This window comes from Pangasianodon hypophthalmus, chromosome 2 (genome assembly GCF_027358585.1).
Source record: "Pangasianodon hypophthalmus isolate fPanHyp1 chromosome 2, fPanHyp1.pri, whole genome shotgun sequence".
Classification (NCBI taxonomy): Eukaryota; Metazoa; Chordata; class Actinopteri; order Siluriformes; family Pangasiidae; genus Pangasianodon; species Pangasianodon hypophthalmus.
Window position 1 is genome coordinate 241,934 of NC_069711.1, and position 22,754 is coordinate 264,687.

The 22,754-nt window shown below is 40.6% G+C and overlaps 1 protein-coding gene across 1 annotated transcript; it reads left to right on the forward strand.

The window, feature by feature from the left end:
* Positions 1–219: 219 nt before the first annotated feature.
* Positions 220–22,602, forward strand: LOC117599270 (zinc finger protein 850-like). Its single transcript, XM_053232115.1, has 7 exons — positions 220–490; positions 2,453–3,233; positions 7,569–8,560; positions 13,832–14,750; positions 18,273–18,278; positions 19,029–19,541; positions 19,957–22,602. The coding sequence occupies exons 1-7, from the start codon at positions 346–348 to the stop codon at positions 21,137–21,139; spliced, it is 4,539 nt and encodes a 1,512-aa protein (XP_053088090.1). The 5' UTR covers positions 220–345; the 3' UTR covers positions 21,140–22,602.
* Positions 22,603–22,754: the final 152 nt, after the last annotated feature.

Below are 22,754 nucleotides of genomic sequence, written 5' to 3' on the forward strand. Positions count from 1 at the left end.
TAGCGAAGTTCCATCTTTTGTAGAGAGATTTTTAGATGTGGTTCCTGGCGCTTGGACCCACTGACTGTCTGCTAACATCCACACTGCTGTCTTTTATGGCCAGTTTTTGCAGATTTGGGCTGGAAACCCTGAGAACTTGCTACTTTTATTTCTAAGACTGTAAGAATGGCACAGATAAGTGCTTTTTCTAGCAATATTTTCATTATTTGTCCATCTTCTTTTTACCTTTTTTTCACTCCTGTGTGTGTGATTTAATTTAAATGTTTAGTTTAGTTGTAGTTTCCTTTGTTCCTGGGTGATGAGTGAGTGCACAGAGCTCCAGTAGGTGGCGCTGTGAGCGTCTAGATGTCCCACATTCCCAGAACTAGAAGAAGACGTGCTGCAGTGTTGCTGATTGATGAGCTGAGCTCTCCGACTCTACTAATCATCTTTCCATTCAGATATTTCTCCCAGGGTTTTACCTCCACACTTCCATCTGCTCAAGCTCAAGGTAAGTTCAACTCAACAAGCTAACAATCCTAAATGGCTTTCTACTTCCTATGCTAGTGCACTACACAGGCTAGAAAATAGTGATAGTGCTGTTTACACACTCTGTAGTGCACTAGATATCCAATCAGCACTCATTTGGGACTCAGCCCTAGTCAAAGCTTACAGTGTGTGCAGATAATTACTGATTAATTACCACTGACTGATTTTTATTTCTGTTAAACATGGCTCTGCTCTGTGTTGCCTCACACACGGCCAAAAGATGTTCTTTACAGGTGCAATAGTCGATTTTTTCCCAGTACATTAGTACAAACAACCTGGAAAAGATTTGTGTAAGCAATCCATCAGCAGAATTGTACAGTAATACACTATACAGCCAAAAGTATGTGCACCCCTGACCATCACACCCATATGTGCGTGTTGAACGTCTCATTCCAGATTTATTCCCCGTGTGTTTACTGTTATAATGAGCTCCACTCTTCTGGGAAGCTTTCCACTAGATGTTGGAGCGTGGCTGTGGGGATTTGTGTTCATTCAGCTACAGGAGCATTAGTGAGGTCAGGCGCTGATGTTGGGTAAGGAGTCTCCAGTTCCAGTTCATCCCAAAGGTGTTCAGTGGGGTTGAGGTCAGGGCTCTGTGCAGGACACTCGAGTTCTTCCACTCCAACCTTCACACACCATGTCTTCATGGAGCTGGCTTTGTGCACAGGGGCATTGTCATGCTGGAACAGGTTTGAGTCTCTTAGTTCCAGTGAAGGGAAACTGTAATGCTACAGCACACAGAGACGTTCTATACAACTGTGTGCTTCTGACTTTGTGGCCTCATAAAATTATTATCCCACAAAAAAGCGAAATTAAACTACTACATACGTACCTTACATTGCAATGCATGTGCATGGCATTGTCGTTTATATCCTGTAGGGGTCATTTAAAGCACAACACACACTGAGTTATTTATAATAGAGGGACACACCGTAATAATGTCAAGTCTGCTAGTACTTCATTCCTGATTATTTTTATTAAGAGAGAGGTGTGAGCACTCCCCTTATCAGATGGACATGAAAAGCATGATTCATGTTCTGTCGGTCATATGGGGCGTTTCTTCTGTTTTGCAATGGCATTGTGTTAAATCCCATCGATTCAGCAGATACAATGGACAGGAAGCTATTTAGGTTTCAGTAGATCTGTTTTATCAAGCTGTACTGAGATCAAGTAATTCTAGCAAAAAGATACAACTCTAATATGAGACCAGTAGAATGTCATTTACTACTTTAACCAGCACTGTTTTATAATAAAACCTAAACCCTGACTGAAACATTTAATGTTTGGGATTCCTTAGTGAGTATGAGCTAAGCTACTGAATTACAACCTTCTCTAGGATCTCAGAGATAAAGGGGGAAATTTGTCTATAATACGACAATTTACATGGGTCAAGGTAAGGTTTTTTTAATTAATAGCTTGTTACTTGACACCTGTTGCTTTATGTTAGGCTCATCTGAAGCTGTCAGGTGACTTTCATCAACCCGCCTACCAACTAAGTGTTAACAGCAGCTCTCCTTTACGGTTGTTGATATTTAATAATTAACGTATAGATTATCAGCTTGTTCTGGGTCTGAAAATAATTTCAATTTTAGTTCATGTGCACATTTTATGAGATGGATAAACTTCATTTGACATATTAAGAATCTGTTGATAAGCTGGTTCTTGAAAGAATATAGATTCCTAGACATTCCTTTTACCAGACCGTTATGAGTCGATGCCATTAGGGTACGCTTATATCTCCTCCATCATCTGAAAATTCCTTCCAGAACAAACCAATTGGTTTCCATAGAGGAATGATTTATTTGTTAAAAATATTAAACCATTCACCATTTTCCCTTTGTTCTGCTCCAGATGTGAGTGATGTCCTGTTGCAAGTCTTCTCCTCTTGTCTTCTTTCCTAACCACCTTAAATGTACCACTGCAGGAACACCAGGAGGTCCAACAAGGATGAAGTCAGACATGATTAAATGTGAGAATCTGGAACCCCCAGACAGCTCCAGTGGTCACCAAAGTTCATCTGGTACTTTCCACACTAACACCTCTCACAGACAAGTGCAGAAAGAAATTCACCACTGCTCACAGTGTGGGAAGAGTTTCAGTCGAAAGAGTTATCTCAGACAACACCAGCGAAGTCACACCGGAGAGAAGCCGTATCGATGCTCGCTGTGTGGAAATAGTTTTGCTTACGTGTGTAATCTCCAGCGACACCAGCGCATTCACACAGGAGAGAAGCCGCATCAGTGTTCGCAGTGTGAAAAAAGTTTTATCGAGAGTGACAGTCTCATAAAACACCAGCGAACTCATACAGGAGCAAAGCCGTATCAGTGTGTGGAGTGCGGGAAGAGTTTCACACAAAGGAGTAATTTCCAACAACACCTGCGCATTCACACAGGAGATAAACCACATCACTGTTCAGAGTGTGGAAAGAGTTTTAGACAAAGGACTTCTCTCCAGGTACACCAGCGCATTCACACTGGAGAGAAGCCGTATTACTGTACCGAGTGTGGGAAGCATTTCACTCGGCAGAGTGATCTCCTACGACATCAGCGCATCCACACTGGGGAGAAGCCGTATCAGTGCTCGCAGTGTGAGAAGAGTTTCAGTGACCAGGGTAATCTCCGGCAGCACCAGCGCATCCACACAGGAGAGAAGCCGTACCAGTGCTTGGAGTGTGGGAAGAGGTTTAGTAACCATAGAAATTTTCAGCGACACCAGCACACTGACACAGCTGAGAATGAGGACATGCTGCTAGTCCTATGAGAAAGTGTGGGATTTGACTAGTTTTATTTATTCGAATGGCTTAATTTGGGTCAAATTAGACTATTGAAACACTTTATACTGTATAAATTTCATTCTACAATTGGTGGAAAGTTTTACACATTGCCAAAAAATACTTTTAACAATATCACAGAGCAGATTTTGATTCCTAATGAGCAAGCCAGATGTTACAGTGGCATGGAAAAAACTCGCTGAGACACCTTGGTGACACTAGATAGTGGGATTATAAACATTATATACGTACGTATTACAGCATGCAGGTGTAGAAAAGTAAAGACAAACAGTACTGAGTGTGTTGAAGGATGTTCAGTATGAGCAGATGGTGAATAAGAGTCCTGAGACGAGCATAGGAGAGTCTTTATGATTACAGCAGCAGTTCTTAGACACAGATCTACAGTATCGATTATCCACTGAAGAAAGGCCTGTATCTTTGCTGTTGATTCACATGAATACACTAAAGAGTGAGTCACAAGAAGCTCCAAGCAGAAGTAGAAGTCCAGAGGGCAGGACGAGTCAGGATCAGAACCCTCCAGACCTGCTCCTGTACCTAAGAAAACACTATTCACACAAGGCTTGACTAAACAAATATGTTTTCAGCCGAGACTTAAACACTGAGACTGTGTCTGAGCCCCGATCACTAAGTGGAAGTCTGTTCCATAACTGTGGGGTTTGTAAGAGAAAGCTCTACCCCCCGCTGTAGCCTTCACTGTTCTAGGTACTAATAAATTACAGAGCAGACTAGCGGGGCAGCGGGGCGTTTCATCACTATGAAACTATGAACTTTTATACAGCTTAGAAAATAACAGTGTACTATTCCAAAGCATTTTATATCCACTAATTAAAGGAGATGTTTTAGTATTTTATTCTTATTGCATGCCCAAGGTGGTTATATTTATAATATAAGACATCATCAAGATCATATCTGTCATTACTTGTTATGGAATTCTATGACAGAGTGGTTGAATATGTAGGTGGGGAATAATTGTTTTACCCAGATATGCCAAAGTTTATGGTTTAGCCAATAGCACTTGTGATTTTTGAATGTTGGAGAAAAATGTTACCCTACATTCTTTCCAAACTCACACCCAAACGAGAACCAACATACTGCTGACTCGCCAGTACATGATGCTATGACATGGCAAGTTGGTCTACCTGCGAACATTTCTGGCTGCGAGAAATTCAGATTTATTTACTGTATACCGAATGATAGAATGTGGGTTTTGTTGTTGTTGTTGTTGTTGTTTTTATAAACAGTGAGTTGTTTGCATTTGTGTATCAGCAGAGCAGTTGTTCAGTAATAAACTGCACGGTAGGTTGTGCTCTGTGTGGAAATTACGTTTTCCCTGCAGGCTATCATAAGTTTTTTTTTTTTTTTTGAGCAGTTTGCACAGACATTTCATGTTTCATTTTTGCATTTTTTACTGTACTGATGTTCAGCTCTACAAATAAGTCAGTTGATGAACAGTAAATCTCTCTATTTTTTGTATGAATTGTTTAAAGTAAGCTCATACACTCAGCTGGTTGCTTATAAATCCAAATAGTTCTGCAGATTGTATTTAAATCTTAATTCACCCACTACATATTTTATTTTTTCTGCTGTTAGTGTGGAGCTGTTCTGTCCACGAACATACACTGGGGTTGTTGTGCTGAAGTTGTAGATCCTCTCTGTCCTTGCTAGGATTTATTTTCTGTGGAATATTAGCACCTCTGTATACTTTTAAATTAATTAAAAAGTCAAGAATTTGTTTAAATATCAAGATGTGTATATATTTGTAATTAAAAGAATGAAAAGTTTGTCTCTATGCTGATAAGATCACTGTAATTAAGGAATTGTAACAGCACTGTAATAGTTTCTATAAAAGGAGAAACGAGAGGATGATTGTCTTCTTGTAACCTGTCAGTGAATTTGCCTAAATGTCTGATAAACCTAAACAATCTTTGTGTGGATCCATTTACCTAAAAAAAAATCTTTAAATCTCCATTAAACACTGTGTGCTTCCATGTCCGTTGTGAAGAGAGCACACAGCTTTTCTTCATGGTCTTTTCCCCACCGCTGGACGTTTCGTCTCTCACTTTGAGATAATATCCACCTCTAGCCTCTGGGCTGTGAGTAATAATGTATGAGATTTTGAGGGATTCCATAAATTCACATTTCATACAGTCCTTCAAACAGTCATTTCATAAAGTCTAAAACATCATTTTCACTCCTGTGTGTGTGATGTTTAGTTTAAATGTTGAGTTTAGTTGTAGTTTCTCTTTGTTCCTGGGTGATGAGTGAGTGCACAGAGCTCCAGTAGGTGGCGCTGTGAGCGTCTAGATGTCCCACATTCCCAGAACTAGAAGAAGACGTGCTGCAGTGTTGCTGATTGATGAGCTGAGCTCTCCGACTCTACTAATCATCTTTCCATTCAGATATTTCTCCCAGGGTTTTACCTCCACACTTCCATCTGCTCCGCTGTGGGTGTATTTGAGGTTTTTAGCTGCAGTTCTGCTGTAAAGCTCGAGGTAAGAAAGCTCAGAAAGCTAACACTGGCTGAATCCTAAATGCTGAACTGTTACAATGTGTGCAGAAATTATTGATTAATTACTAAATTGACGCTAATTATAATGACAAAATTGACGTTAATTGACGCTAATTATAATCAAGTCTGATTAATTATAAGCCTCTCAGAAGAGCTTTAGAGTCTGTAAACACACTCATGCTAGTTCACTGGCTCAGGGACTAACAGCAGCTCCAGCCAAAACCTGAGACACAAACTGAATACATTTTTGGTGAAAACCGGTTGTTCAGCTGTACAGGAGGATGGAGTGAGGACCTGCTGCACACGGCACTGAGGGGAAGAGTTACCCGAGAGCAGTCTGACCTTCAACCCTCACCGAGATGCATAAAACACTTCTAAATAAAATAAAATAAAATAAAATAGCAGTCTGTGTGTGAGGTGCTGGGTGTCCATGAACACCTGGGTACCGTTTTCAAGTCTTTTCACTTCGTTTAATTCACACCTAATTCACCTTTTCTGGTGCTGTTACTCTGAGAAACTGTTTTATTGGTATAGATGCGAGTAGACTTGTGTAACATAAAGATATTATTGTCCCTACACAATATTAGGTTGCCACAGTATCCAGTGATGTGTATTGCTGATTATATTATATTATATTATATTATATTATATTATACTGATTATATTGTCAGACCTGACAACCTTTATGCATTTTGCGCAGGAGCTCCACAAAAACACTGGCGGACACTCGTATGAGTTATCACTCAAAAATAAGCCAAAAGAGCGACTTTTTCTGCCCAGTAAAATGAGAGATGAGCCAACCAACACGTGAATCTGGAATGATCTGCACAGGTGTTTTGATATTACCATATTACCAGACACTTCCTGGAAGCCACATCGTGAGCTCATGTATGCAGAAGAGGGCAGATAGTGCTATTCTCCGCGTGTGTTACGCTGCCCTGTGATACAGCATGAGCAACAGTCCAAAAAGATGCTGAGGTTGGCTTTATGTGTCTTGGAGGAAGCATGTGTTTCCCCTTGCCCACCCTCCTTGGTTGGTAGTTGTCATGTGATAGAGGGAAGTTAGGAAGTGTGTGGAAGTTGGCAAGACCAAGCTGAGGAAAAAATGCTGAATTATAGCAGATGCACTGCTGAATGGCTGCTATGGAATAATGTCTCATCGATGATGTATTTTTGCCTCCATGCCTGGTGTTCCCAGAATATATATATAAATATCAGGAGTTTTAAAGGTAAATGATGGTTGTCAGTATGGTGTAAGGGCAAGTACCTGGCTGAGAAGTGTTTCAGGCAAATATGACCAAAGCAGGATCACCACCCCGAGATCTTTCACCGGTGCTGTCCAAATTCCCTCCAGAACACAGCAGTCGGGTTCCAGACAGGAAAGCTATTTTGTAGCTCTGATTTTCTGCTTATAGAATATAGCAAAACGGTTTATTTGGTTAAAATATTGAATCAATATTTTTGCTTTTTTTCTGATGCAGATTTGAGGGGTGTCCTGTCTCCTCCTGTTGTCCTCTTTCCTACACATCATTCATTCATCTCCACAAGAATATCAAGAGTTTTAACCATGATGAAAGCAGAAGAGATTAAATGTGAGGATCTGGAACCAGTGGAAAGCTGCAGTAGTGAGCAAGTTTCATCTGATACTTTCCAAACTAACATCTCTCACAGACGAGTGCAAAAAAAAATTCACCACTGCTCACTGTGTGGGAAGAATTTCAATCGGAAGACTTATTTCAGACAACATCAGCGCATTCACACAGGAGAGAAGCCGTATCACTGCTCACAGTGTGGGAAGAGTTTCAGTCAGAAGAGTCACGTCAATCGACACCAGCGCATTCACACAGGAGAGAAACCGTATCAGTGCTCAGAGTGTGGGAAGAAGTTCACCTGCCAGAGTCACCTCCAGCGACACCAGCGCATTCACGCAGGAGAGAAGCCGTTTCAGTGTTCACATTGTGAGAAGAAGTTTAGTGAGAGACGTCTTCTCATAAATCATCTGCGAGTTCATACAGGAGAGAAGCCGTATCAGTGCTCAGAGTGTGGTATGAGTTTCACGCAAAAGAGTAATCTCCAAAAACACCAACGCATTCACACAGGAGATAAACCGTATCACTGCCTAGTGTGTGGGAGGAGTTTTACACAAAAGTCCACTCTCCAAATACATGAACGCATTCACACTGGAGAGAAACCGTATTACTGCTCCCATTGTGCAATGAATTTTACTACCCTGAGTAATCTCCGAAAACACCAGCGCATTCATACAGGAGAGAAACCGTATCACTGCTCGGAGTGCGGGAAGAGTTTTACACAAAAGTCTACTCTCCAGATACACCAACGCATTCACACTGGAGAAAAACCGTATTACTGCTCCCACTGTGCAATGAGTTTTACTACCATGAGTGATCTCCAAAAACACCAGCGCATTCACACAGGAGATAAACCGTATCACTGCCTAGAGTGTGGGAAGAGTTTTACACAAAAGTCTACTCTCCAAATACACAAACGCATTCACACTGGAGAGAAACCGTATTACTGCTCCCAGTGCGAAATGATTTTTACTACCCTGAGTAATCTCCGGCAACACCAGCGCATTCACACAGGAGATAAACCGTATCACTGCTCGGAGTGCGGGAAGAGTTTTAGGACACACAGAAACTTTCAGCAGCACAAGCACATTTACACAGCGGAGAATGAGGACATGCTGCAATTTTCAGCAAAGTGTGAGAATTAGAGCTAGTTTTATTCTGAATGCTTATTTTGTGTCAAATTATCCACTTTTAACAACTTTATCAAATGTTTTGGAATTAAAGAAAGATACCTCATGCACATTTTTCAAGCAAAACATTTCCCCAAAAATAGATTATTTTTTATAAATATCAGAATAACAGATACACTGGTCATAATTAGACAAAAAGGTAAGTTGTACTGTATGTAGTAGAAGAGGCAGTGGGGTTTCCATCACTATGAGCTATTAGACAGTCTGGAAAATAAAAGTGTACTATTCCAAACCACTTCAGCTTCACTCATTAAAGGAGGAGTTGGTTTTAATGATTTTTATAAGTGCATTCACAAGTTATATACATATTGCGGATGTAAGACAGCAACAAGACCACATCTATTCTCAGATTCCTGTAATTCCAAGACAGCATGGTCAAATAGTTGTTGAATAATTATTATATTCTTGGAATAGCCATGGACTAAAAGAAATCTATTTTCTATTTTGTTAATTAAAAAGTCAGGATTTGACCAGATATGAGAATATTTGTTAAAAACAACATGATGAAAATAAAATTCCTCTTTATGGTTGTTTTCACCGCTACTCGATATTTCACTCCTCTTAGTTTGAGACTGATTGAGTAAGTCCGATTCATGGAGGCCCCACCTCGCAACTTACAGGATCTGCTGCTAACGTCTTGGTGCCAGAAACCACACACACCTTCAGAGATGGGTCAGAGCTGTTTTGGTGGCAGAAGGAGGACCTAAGAAAACTATTCACAAAAGGCTTGACTAAACAAATATGTTTTCAGCCGAGACTTAAACACTGAGACTGTGTCTGAGCCCCGAACACTAAGTGGAAGGCTGTTCCATAACTGTGGGGTTTGTAAGAGAAAGCTCTACCCCCACCTGTAGCCCTCACTATTCGAGGTACCAAAAAAGAGCCTGCACCTTTTGATTGAAGCAGGTGTGACGGATGATGAAAGACCAACAACGGACCAACAACAGTCATAAACACAACACATAGAATGGTATGACGTGAGGCTGTGAGCTAACTGTAACGAGCCCAGTGCTGTAGATTCATGCAGCCAAATAGTGACATTTGTGTCACATGATTACATACAATGGCACACCCCTAGTTTTAATCTTCAGTGGCCAAATATACCTTAGCCTGTTTTAGTCATATTTCCTTCATAGGTTTAACAACAAACACACTTATGCAGAGAGAGTTGCACATTATTATTATTATTATTATTATTATTATTGTTGTTGTTATTATTAGGGGGCCAAGCACCGAAGGTTCGTAGGCACCCTATTGTTATTCTGCCTTTTCTTCTTCTTCTTCTGGCTAGGGTGTCTATGGCAGCCCATAGAACTGTCTGGTAAAAAGTTGTGAATTTTGGCACACTGATTTCAGAGGGTCTAAGGAACATTCTTAGACCATGTATACTGTATACTGCCCAGGCATTCTGATCAAGTATGGGCCAAGTGCTGCCAACACTCCAGCGCCACCATCAGGTGAAATTTGGGCCTCATTTGGAAGTATGTTTATGGACATAACTTTTGAACCGTGTGTCCATTTAAAAACCAGGCATCGCTGGATTATCGCTGGGTCAAGACAAGTTCTTTAAAAGGTTTTTAAAAGTTTATTGAATATTCCAGAGTTTGCCCATAATGGGCCATCGAATCTGATGGCGAAGCCGCCAAACAGGATGTGAGGCTGTATCTCAGCAACGACTTGCGCACTGACACAAACTCGGTAGGCATCTTCAGGACCATGACCTGAGTCTATGCAACAAATTTTGTTGTGTAGTAACAAAAGTAACAATAACATGCTAAAAATACTTACATCTAACTGCCATTTTTGCTGCTCCTCCTTACATCATTTGGCTCACATCATCTTGAGACCTGGCTAAACAAAGGTTATCAAAGGAATATTAATATTTTATACTGAATATAAAACCGTTCTCCTGTAACGTGCTGGCAAATGCCTGAATCTACAAAGCATTCTTGCTTGCATATAGCTTAGTCCTCCCATCTAATATCACCATCAGCCACCACTGTGAGACCATTTAGTGCTTTATAAGCCATTAGTTATATTTTATAATAAAATGGGCAGATCCTAATTGGAGGAACTCCCTTTGCTGTCTTTATATGAAGAAACAAAAAGTGTTCTTTGAGACAATGAAGTGGTGAAAAGGGAAGGAGAAAAATACAACAATGAAAATGAAAGTAAAGAAATTACTGATGAAAAAGACCTTAGTGTGTACATACACAGTGTATGTTGGAAATGATGTGTGTGATGTTTAGTTAAAGGTTCCTTTGTTCCTGGGTGATGAGTGAGTGCACAGAGCTCCAGTAGGTGGCGCTGTGAGCGTCTAGATGTCCCACATTCCCAGAACTAGAAGAAGACGTGCTGCAGTGTTGCTGATTGATGAGCTGAGCTCTCCGACTCTACTAATCATCTTTCCATTCAGATATTTCTCCCAGGGTTTTACCTCCACACTTCCATCTGCTCCGCTGTGGGTGTATTTGAGGTTTTTAACTGCAGTTCTGCTGTAAAGCTCGAGGTAAGAAAGCTCAGAAAGCTAACACTGGCTGAATCCTAAATGGCTTTCTACTTCCTATGCTAGTGCACTACACAGGCTAGAAAATAGTGATAGTGCTGTTTACACACTCTGTAGTGCACTAGATATCCAATCAGCACTCATTTGGGACTCAGCCCTAGTGAAAAAGGACAATGGGCCTCATTTATCCAGCTGCATTCGAGCGGATTTCTGCGTAAATCGACCTTTTACACACACATTTGTGTATTTTTAAAAAAAAAACAAAACAAAAAAAACAAAAAGAAAAGTTCTTATCCTTCTTGTACCCCTGAGTGTGTAAATTTATGCATAAGAAGACTAACTCATGTAAACCTTCAGATCATTTAATCTGCATGGATTACTGCACTGTTACATCTGCAGGATTCTGTCAGGTTTAAACTGCGTATTTATTTACATTTACAGCACAGCGCGGTTGAATGCTCCAATCTGATTGGTCAGAAGGTGTGCATTAATTAAATATAACAGCATTAATTAAGTATAACAGCTCCCCAACCCCCCCCCCCCCCCCCCCCCCCCCCGTTTACTTTTAATTAATTATATGAAACTAAAGAAAGCGAGCCAGTGCTAATCCATAACTTAAGAGAAATCAGTCTAACTATTCGTTCCATTATTGACATTTGGAATGAAATTTTGAAATTTCAATTATGGAATTATGGAAATGAGAGATGAGACAAACTGCACGTGTACCTGCAATAATCTGCACAGGTGTTTTAAACTCTTCCTGGAAGCCACGCCCCATTTTCCAATCTCATGCTATCTCACTTACTGTTAAGGTATATGGATGAGTTCATCAGTGTGCAATAAAATCTATCAGTATATGCATGACTTAGCTGACATGAGGTTAGATAGAACTGATCTGTAAAAGGGTTATGTCAAATATGTCTGTTATTTATTTATTTATTTATTTATTACTTTTTTTCACACAATACCGCCAAATCACTTCAAAATCCACCACTCATTTTTCAGTTCTGGACAATTAAATCGTTATCACTATCAAAGCCTAATTGAGGGTCTTAGCACCTCTTCCAGTTTTGTGTGGTTCATAGAGTCAGATATAGATTCACATCTAGCAATTATTTTGTGTTTACTTTTTGCTTGTTGTATAAAATCTAAATCACACAGATCGTCATGGCTGTGCACAATGGCAGATTGAATTTGCGCAATGGTTCCTGAGTGGAGCAACAGAAAAGCGTTCGTCTATTGTTGAGAGATTGCAAGTTCAAATTCTGATGATGCTACAGCCATATACAGCCAGGAGTCAAGCCAGCAATATTGGCTTTATTTTGTAGGTAGAATGGAGGGCATGTTCTCTCTCCCCTGTCAATCACAGCAACACTCGTGGGCATCTGTGAGCTCATGTATGCGGAAGAGGGCAGGTAGCGTCATCCTTGGAGTGAATTACTCTGCCCTGTCTTTTATATTTACATTTAGCAGATGCTTTTCTCCAAAGCAACTTACAAATGAGGAAATACAAACAAAGCGATCCATCTAGCAGAGAACAATACAAGTGGTGCTATCATATAAGATTTTTAATTGAGTGCTAGAGGAGCAAAGTGCACAGAGTAGAGGTGTTTTTTTTTTTTTGTTTTTTTTTGAGTGGGGACAAGTTTGGGGTTAGTTACGTTTTCGTAGAAGAGGTGAAGATAGTGATGGATTCTGCTGTCCGGATTGAAGTTAGAAGTTCATTCCACTACTGAGGGACAGTCAGATTGGAGCTTCTGGAAAGGGACCTCCTGCCTCGCTGAGTAGGCACTACAGCACCACGCATCGGTCGTTAACTGATCGCAGGTGGCAGGAGGGAACATAAACCTCACGGAGAGTGTTGAGGTAGGGGAGTGCTGATCCAGACGAGGTCTTACAGGAAGCCAGTGGAGGGAGATGAAGAGGGGAGCGATGTGGGCGCTGGTTGAAAACAACGTGCTGCTGCATTCTGAATCATCTGAAGGGGTTTGATGGAGCTGGCTGGGAGTCCTGGGAGAGGTGCGCTGCAGTAGTCCAGTTTTGAGATAACAACAGCCTGCACTAGTAGCTGTGTGTCCTGATCAGTGAGATAGGGTCTGATTTTCTTGATGTTATACAGAATGAACCTACAGGAATGTGCAGTTGTTGAAATGTGGTCTTCAAAGTTCAAGTGGTTATCGAAAGTCACCCCAAGGTTTCTGGCCTTCCTGGGTGGCTTGAGTGTGGTTGAGCCTAGCTGTACGGTGAGTTTGTTGTGTACTGAGGGGCCAAAACTCTGAAGAAGTATTGTCTTGACTGGTAGCTGTCGTGAGTTATCTAGTGCATGAGAACAGGCAAGACCAAACTGGGGAGAAATTAGGGGAAACACAACAACAAAAAACAACAACAACAACAGTTTGATTTATGACAGATGCAGTGCTGAATAACTGCTGGGTAGGGCATCCCATTCAGGGAGTATTCCTGCCTCCATGCCCACTGCTCCTGGAATATATAAGCGATCAGGAGTTGCAAAGGGAAGTGATGATTATCTCAGTGCAAGTACCTGGCTGAGAAGTGGTTCAAGCAGGTAGCAGCGTACAAATTCCCTCCAGAACACAGCAGTCGGGTTCCAGACAGGAAAGCTATTTTGTAGCTCTGATTTTCTGCTTATAGAATATAGCAAAACGGTTTATTTGGTTAAAATATTGAATCAATATTTTTGCTTTTTTTCTGATGCAGATTTGAGGGGTGTCCTGTCTCCTCCTGTTGTCCTCTTTCCTACACATCATTCATTCTTCTCCACAAGAATATCAAGAGTTTTAACCATGATGAAAGCAGAAGAGATTAAATGTGAGGATCTGGAACCAGTGGAAAGCTGCAGTAGTGAGCAAATCTCCGATACTTTCCAAACTAACATCTCTCACAGACGAGTGCAAAAAGAAATTCACCACTGCTCACTGTGTGGGAAGCGTTTTACTCGGAAGACGTATCTCAGACAACATCAGCGCATTCACACAGGAGAGAAGCCGTATCACTGCTCACAGTGTGGGAAGAGTTTCAGTCAGAAGAGTCACGTCAAACAACACCAGCGCATTCACACAGGAGAGAAACCGTATCAGTGCTCAGAGTGTGGGAAGAAGTTCACCTGCCAGAGTCACCTCCAGCGACACCAGCGCATTCACGCAGGAGAGAAGCCGTTTCAGTGTTCACATTGTGAGAAGAAGTTTAGTGAGAGAGGTTTTCTCGTAAACCACCTGCGAGTTCATACAGGAGAGAAGCCGTATCAGTGCTCAGAGTGTGGTATGAGTTTTACACAGAGGAGTAACCTCCAAAAACACCAGCGCATTCACACAGGAGATAAACCGTATCACTGCCTAGTGTGTGGGAGGAGTTTTACACAAAAGTCCACTCTCCAAATACACCAACGCATTCACACTGGAGAGAAACCGTATTACTGCTCCCATTGTGCAAAGAATTTTACTACCCTGAGTAATCTCCGAAAACACCAGCGCATTCATACAGGAGAGAAACCGTATCACTGCTCGGAGTGCGGGAAGAGTTTTAGGACACACAGAAACTTTCAGCAGCACAAGCACATTTACACAGCGGAGAATGAGGACATGCTGCAGTTTTCAGCAGAAAGTGTGGAAATTAACTAGTTTTATTCTAAATGCTTATTTTGACCACTTCATTAAATCTGTTGGAATGTTTTGTGTAAATTTCTTTCTGTGTAGTAGAAGAGGCAGTGGGGTTTCCATCACTATGAGCTATTAGACAGTCTGGAAAATAAAAGTGTACTATTCCAAACCACTTCAGCTTCACTCATTAAAGGAGGAGTTGGTTTTAATGATTTTTATAAGTGCATTCACAAGTTATATACATATTGCGGATGTAAGACAGCAACAAGACCACATCTATTCTCAGATTCCTGTAATTCCAAGACAGCATGGTCAAATAGTTGGTGAATAATCGTTATATTCTTGGAATAGCCATGGACTAAAAGAAATCTATTTTCTATTTTGTTAATTAAAAAGTCAGGATTTGTCCATGAAGTGAGAATATTTGTTAAAAACAACATGATAAAAATAAAGTTCCTCCATCATGCCAGTAGATCAATGAAGTTAAACAATTGTCAGCACTATAATATTTTTTATAAATGGAAATAAAATGGATGTCTGATATTTTGCCAAAATGTCTGACGGACATAAATAATCTTTCTGTGGATCATTTACCTGAATTAGGAAATTCCTCCTTTATACAGGCAGTTAATCCTGTGTGCTTACACTTGTGTTGTGAGGAGAGCACATGGCTTCTCTTTATGGTCTTTTTCACCACTAGTGGATATTTCAGTCCTCTTGGTTTGATATTGTTTAAGTAATATATACACTATATGGCCAAAAGTATGTGCACCCCTGACCATCACACCCATATACACTTGTTGAACGTCTCATTCCAGATTTATTCCCCGTGTGTTTGCTGTTATAATGAGCTCCACTCTTCTGGGAAGCTTTCCACTAGATGTTGGAGCGTGGCTGTGGGGATTTGTGTTCATTCAGCTACAAGAGCATTAGTGAGGTCAGGCGCTGATGTTGGGTAAGGAGTCTCCAGTTCCAGTTCTTCCCAAAGGTGTTCAGTGGGGTTGAGGTCAGGGCTCTGTGCAGGACACTCGAGTTCTTCCACTCCAACCTTCACACACCATGTCTTCATGGAGCTGGCTTTGTGCACAGGGGCATTGTCATGCTGGAACAGGTTTGAGTCTCTTAGTTCCAGTGAAGGGAAACTGTAAAGCTACAGCACACAGAGACATTCTATACAATTGTATAAAATTATTAAAAGGATAAAATTATTCATGTCAAACGTTTATTCAGCAGATATTTGTTCATCACAGTTTGTGTGACTCATAAATAAAAAGTAAGATACATTGAAGGAAAAGGGCAGAATAAAATGAATAATACTTTAACATATTTAACACTCTTTCATCCATCTGTTAATAATAACACCCGGCTGAAGATGAAGGTGGTTCAGGCCTTGGTAAAGATGGCCTTATAAAAATTCTTAATCTTGGGCTTGACTGTTTATTTCTTCTTCTTAAAGCTTCTCTCCTTGACTCTGTAAAATAACACCCTCTTTATAATTACTACAAGCACTGACAGTGATACTGAATTTGACTTCAGACTCTTAATCTAATGTATTTAAATACATCAACTATCTTTTCCATATCCATATTTCCATATGCATGGACAACAGTTTTCTTTGATGTAGCTCATTAATAAAACCAGATTAGGATTGCTAATCCCTCTAAACATTCAAAAAAGGAAAAGTAACTGATTATATCTCCATGCACATAAAATGGCTTCACATTTCTTTTAAATCAGCAGCATTTGTGTATTATCAAACTTCCATTCCCATGTTTTATTAAATTCATATTTTTAATTGGCATATCAGAAAGCCACAATTTTACAATGTTATTATTGTACAATATTTTTGTTGTGTTTGTGAAAAAATCTCCAGTTCTTATGGGGAAAAAGATGACAGTCATCTGATCTGGCCAGGTTTGTGCTGGTGAAGCTCTCATCTCCAACGTGGTAATGGATTAAACAACTCATCACGTACTCACAAAGTCATAATGGTCAGATTTCATGGGAAGGACAGACGTCAGTCAAACTCTTCTCGTTTCCACTGATTTGAAATCTGCTTCTGAAGATTCTCCTCTGTCCCTGTTACTACTCAACATCTCCTTTTATTAATAATGTTAATAATAAGAAGAAACTCATTGTATTACTGGGAAAGATATAATTTGTGTACACTCCTGATCCTTCAGAATCCCGTCAGAAACTGCTGAACTAGAAACTAGAAACCCGGAGACATTTTTACAGCCACAGCGGCGTTAGAGAAGTTGGGTGAGAAGGTCTGGTGTGCAGTCCATGTTCTCATTCACCCTAAAAGTGATCAGTGGGGCTGAGGTCAGGACTCTATAAGTCTTTATAAACCCCGCTTTGTGCACAGCGTGATTGTCATGCTGGATCAGCGTGTGATATTGATGTTTACAGGCACATCAAATTCCGTTTAAGATCTGTATTCAGGTTACAGCCGTATTCCGAATATGATGTTTATATGCGGTCAGGCGTCGGAATATTCCTGTATACAGGGCTGTTGTAAGTTTGCTGATCTACACGTGCGCTTTTCCTTTCCTGCTGTTATTTCCCGGGAGATTCAACATGCTGTCGTTGGTTATAGAGTACGCTCAGTTATTAGTTTTATTACTAATATTTCACACTAATTTAATGAGGACTCTAACACTTCTCTCCATCGACAACGCCGCCTCGACATGGAAAGGGTCGGGTAAGCATCTGTTATGCAAAGCATCTGTTAGCTCCCACAATTCCTTGCGGACTGAGCACGCCCTTATATCTCCTTCCAGTGGATTTTCTGAAATCAGATTGCGGTGTTTACCTGCACGTCAATATTCCGATATTAATAGGAATTTGGTGATATTCTAATTAGTATTGAGTCATGCATGTAAACACTGCAATCCGATTTGATTCAGATTAAGGCAATATTCCGATTCCCCAAATTCCGATTCCCGTCCCTGGAATATTCCTGTTTTAATTGGAAATGTGTTGCATGTAAACACCTTATTCAGAAAATCCACTGAGAGGAGACATATGCACGTGCTCAGTCTGCAAGGAATTGTGGGTACTATCAGGTGCTTAGCTGTAGGCAGGTATTTCGGAACGGCAACTCAGGCAAACTTACAACCACCAAACCCTGTATACAGGAATATTCTGATTGCTGTACGCATGTAAACATCGTATTCGGAATACAGCTGCAACTGGAATATAGACTTTAATCGGAATATGATGTGCATGTAAACGCTGCTCATGATTCAATACTAATTAGAATATTGCAAAAATCCGATTAATATCGGAATATTGATGTGCATGTAAACGTAGGCATTGTTGAGTTTAGTTGAAGGTTCCTTTGTTCCTGGGTGATGAGTGAGTGCACAGAGCTCCAGTAGGTGGCGCTGTGAGCGTCTAGATGTCCCACATTCCCAGAACTAGAAGAAGACGTGCTGCAGTGTTGCTGATTGATGAGCTGAGCTCTCCGACTCTACTAATCATCTTTCCATTCAGATATTTCTCCCAGGGTTTTACCTCCACACTTCCATCTGCTCAAGCTCAAGGTAAGTTCAACTCAACAAGCTAACAATCCTAAATGGCTTTCTACTTCCTATGCTAGTGCACTACACAGGCTAGAAAATAGTGATAGTGCTGTTTACACACTCTGTAGTGCACTAGATATCCAATCAGCTCTCATTTGGGACTCAGCCCTAGTCAAAGCTTACAGTGTGTGCAGATAATTACTGATTAATTACTAAAGTGAGAAGGAATAAATAAATATATTTGAGTTTGAGGGGTTTTATTGAGCTGTGCTGTGGTACTGTAGGTGCTGTGGATCACTAGCACTGACTGTAGTGTTATTGTGATAATAATAATAATCTCCAGCCTGATGAATACAGAACCATGAAAGCTGCTGTACATGTTAAGAGCAACTCCAGCAAATTTAATAAAATCTAGAACAGAAATGGTTATTTTAACCCGAGTTATATATTATTTAGTTCATATCTGACTTGAAGTAAAATAACTGCTGTCTGTGATGTGTGTGTAATAAATACCCATGGTACAGCCCTCAGCCTGTGTGTACTGCCCCTCGTGGTGTGATCAGAGGAGCGAACACTCCATCAAGTCCTTTTACTTCCCTGAACCGGAATACCTCATGCTTCTATTTCAGCCATATCAGCTACTGAGGGAATTCACTGGGTTATTATTACAGCTGTGTACATCCCCCCCACATCCCCCCTCAAGCCGACACACACCAGGCACTTAAGGAGCTGTATGGGAATATAAGCAATCGGGAAACCGCACACCCTCAGGCTGCGCTCATTGTGGACAGGGACTCAGAACAATAACTCCAACACTCAGAATAATAACTCCAACACTCAGAACAATAACTCCAACCCTCAGAATAATAACTCCAACACTCAGAACAATAACTCCAACACTCAGAACAATAACTCCAACACTCAGAACAATAACTCCAACACTCAGAACAATAACTCCAACACTCAGAATAATAACACCAACACTCAGAATAATAACACCAACACTCAGAATAATAACACCAACACTCAGAATAAAAACTCCAACACTCAGAACAATAACTCCAACACTCAGAACAATAACACCAACACTCAGAACAATAACTCCAACACTCAGAACAATAACTCCAACACTCAGAACAATAACTCCAACACTCAGAACAATAACTCCAACACTCAGAATAAAAACTCCAACACTCAGAATAATAACTCCAACACTCAGAACAATAACTCCAACACTCAGAACAATAACTCCAACACATCACATGCAGCACACAGGGGACTGGGGTTTGGACCACGGCTGTTGTCTTATTATTGTGAATAAAGCTTTAATCCTGAATCCTAATTCATTTTCATGTTTAATATGCATGTATGAGCTTAGCTGATGAGTTCTGACATTTTCTAGGAACTTCTTAAAGTAAGGGGGTGGATGGGGTTGTAATTGCCCTGTAGTTTTTTACAATTCACATGGGTCAATTTTCAGGACTTTTGCATTTAACGTCACAATTTATTCCGCTTGGCAGATGCTTTTACTAGCACACTAGAAGCTTGTAGGTTATGCCTGTAACTGCTCCCACTTTTCCAGACATGAAAGCTGTAGTGTAGCTCTAAATTCATTGCAGTTCATAAAATCAAGCAAAATTACTTATTTGATAAAATAAAATGTAAAATCTTTGACTGTTTTCCCTTTTCTCTGATTTAGATGTGTGATGAGTGACGTCCTGTTACGAGCTTTTCTCCTGCTCATTCCTACCCATCCTAAACTTACCTCTTCAAGAACATCAAGAGATCCAACAAGGATGAAGTCAGACAAGATTATAAGTGAGAATCTGATACCCACTAGAGGGTCCAGTACTCACCAAATGTCAGCTGGGTCTTTGTGCTCATCTGTTAATGGTGCTAGTGAGGAGAAGGAAGTTCACCGCTGCTCACAGTGTGGGAAGAGCTTCACTCAGAAGAGTTATCTCAGAAGACACCAGCTTATTCACGCAGAAGAGAAGCCGTATCAGTGCTCGCAGTGTGGAAAGGGTTTCACTCAAAAGTGTAATCTCCTACAGCACCAGCATATTCACTCAGGAGAGAAGCCGCATCAGTGCTCACAGTGTGGGAAGACATTCAGTGACCAGAGGAGTTTTCGGCAGCACGAGCACACACACACAGGAGAGAAGCCGTATCCGTGCTCACACTGTGGGAAGATGTTTAGTGATCAGGCACGTGTCCGGCGACACCAGCGCATTCACACGGCAGGGAAGCAGTATCACTGCGCACACTGTGGGAAGGGGTTCAGTGACCAGGTACGTGTCCGGCGACACCAGCGCATTCACACAGGAGAGAAACCGTATCACTGCTCAGACTGTGGGAAAGGTTTTACACAAAAGTTTAATCTCCAACAGCACCAACGTGTTCACACTGGAGAGAAACCGTTTCAGTGCTCACAGTGTGGCAAGAATTTTAATGTACTGAGTAATCTCCAGCGACACGAGCGCATTCACTCGGGAGAGAAGCCCTATTACTGTTCACAGTGTGGAAAGAGTTGTAGTGACCAGGGAGTTTTTCAGCGACACCAGCGCATTCACACAGGAGAGAAGCCGTATCCGTGCTCACACTGCGGGAAGAGGTTCAGTGACCAGATCCGTGTCCGGCGACACCAGCGCATTCACACAGGAAAGAAACCGTATCACTGCTCAGACTGCGGGAAAAGTTTTACACAAAAGTTTAATCTGCAGATACACCAACGCGTTCACACTGGAGAGAAACCGTATCACTGCTCGGAGTGTGGAAAGAGCTTTAGTACACACGGAAATTTTCAGCGACACAAGCACATTTCCACAGCGGAGAAAAAAGACATGCTGCAGTTTTCATCAGAAAGTGTGGAAATGAACTAGTTTTATTATAAATAGTATTTGGGGTCAAATGAGAATGAGACCACTTTATCCGTCTGTTGGAATGGCTTGTGTACTCCGTGCCATGTATTAGAGTGCGTTTGGCATTACTATGACACTAATACTACAGACAAGTGGGGAAGTGACAGTTCAGGTTTGCTTATTAAAGCAAAGAGGTTTTTAGTATTTTATACTTTAGTATTTTTTTAATTTTGTATGTTATACCTTCTGAAAGCCATAATCTAAGAGTAATCAGTGTGAAGAGGAAATTAAACAATTGTCATAACACTGTAATAGTTTTCATAAAACGAAAAATAAAAAAGAAGTCAGGGATTTTGCCCAAATGTTACGTAAATGTAAATAATTGTTTTTATGGATTGTTTACATGAATAAGGAAAAGGACATAAAATCACTTCTTACAATCAACAGGCACTTAAAATACTACGTGCTTTCACCAATCAGCCATAACATTAAAGCCCCTGACAGCTGAAGTGAATAACGCTGATTATCTCGTTACAGTGGCTCCTGTAAAGGGGTGAGATATATTACGCAGCAGGTGAACAGTCAGTTCTCGAAGTTGATGTGTTGGAAGCAGGAAAAATGGGCGTGCTGGATCTCACAACTTACAGGACTTAAAGGATCTGATGCTAACATCTTGGTGCAGATATCACACACACCTTCAGAGGTCTTGTGGAGTCCATGCCTCGACGGCTCAGAGCTGTTTTAGCAGCACAAAGGGACCTACACAACATTAGGCAGGTGGTTTTAATGTTATGGCTGATCGGTGTATATTTCCATTCTGAGGAGAGCACATGGCTTCACTTTATAGTCTTTTTCAGTCCCTTTGGATTGAATGATTGATGTGATGTGTGTGTATAAAAGTAAAACATGTTCAACACTTGCATGCAGTCTGCTGAAGATTACACTAATAATCAGAATATTAAAAGTGACTGTGTATATGTGCATATTAAATTGTTGTAATGGTTTTATCCAAAAACAGCATTTACATTAAGACAGCCAGATTAGGATTGCTGATCACTGTAAACGTTCGGAGAATTCCCAGATTCCCCCTGCGGATCAATAAAGTACATCTGTTTATCTACACATCTGTTTCTATGGCCAAAGGTTTGTGGACACCTGACCATCACATCCCTGAATGCTTGGTGTGATGCTCTGAGTGAAGAATTATGTATATACACATAAAATGGCATCAGTTTTATTTTTAAATCAACAGCATTTATTCAGAATTATTAAACTTTCACATGTTCTGCACGTCTTTACTGTGAATAACACCACATGAGATTACTGAGCCTTTTCCTTATTTCTTATTTACACCTTCAGACAGATATCTGAGAAGTAATTGCACACAACAGTGAACATTTCATAGAGCCTGTACAATCCTCTGTCTACTAAAACTAAATGAAAGCAGTGCAGCATGTGGCCATCTTCTGAAATAAAGTGAATACCTCAGTCAGTGTGACATGATTTTTTAAGGACAGACAGTTTTACACCCTTTTAAATACTGAAATTATCTTCTGAAGATTCTCTTCTGTCCCGCCTACTTTCTAACAGATCCTGTTATTATAATAAGAAGAAAAAGAAGACACTGAGTGTATTA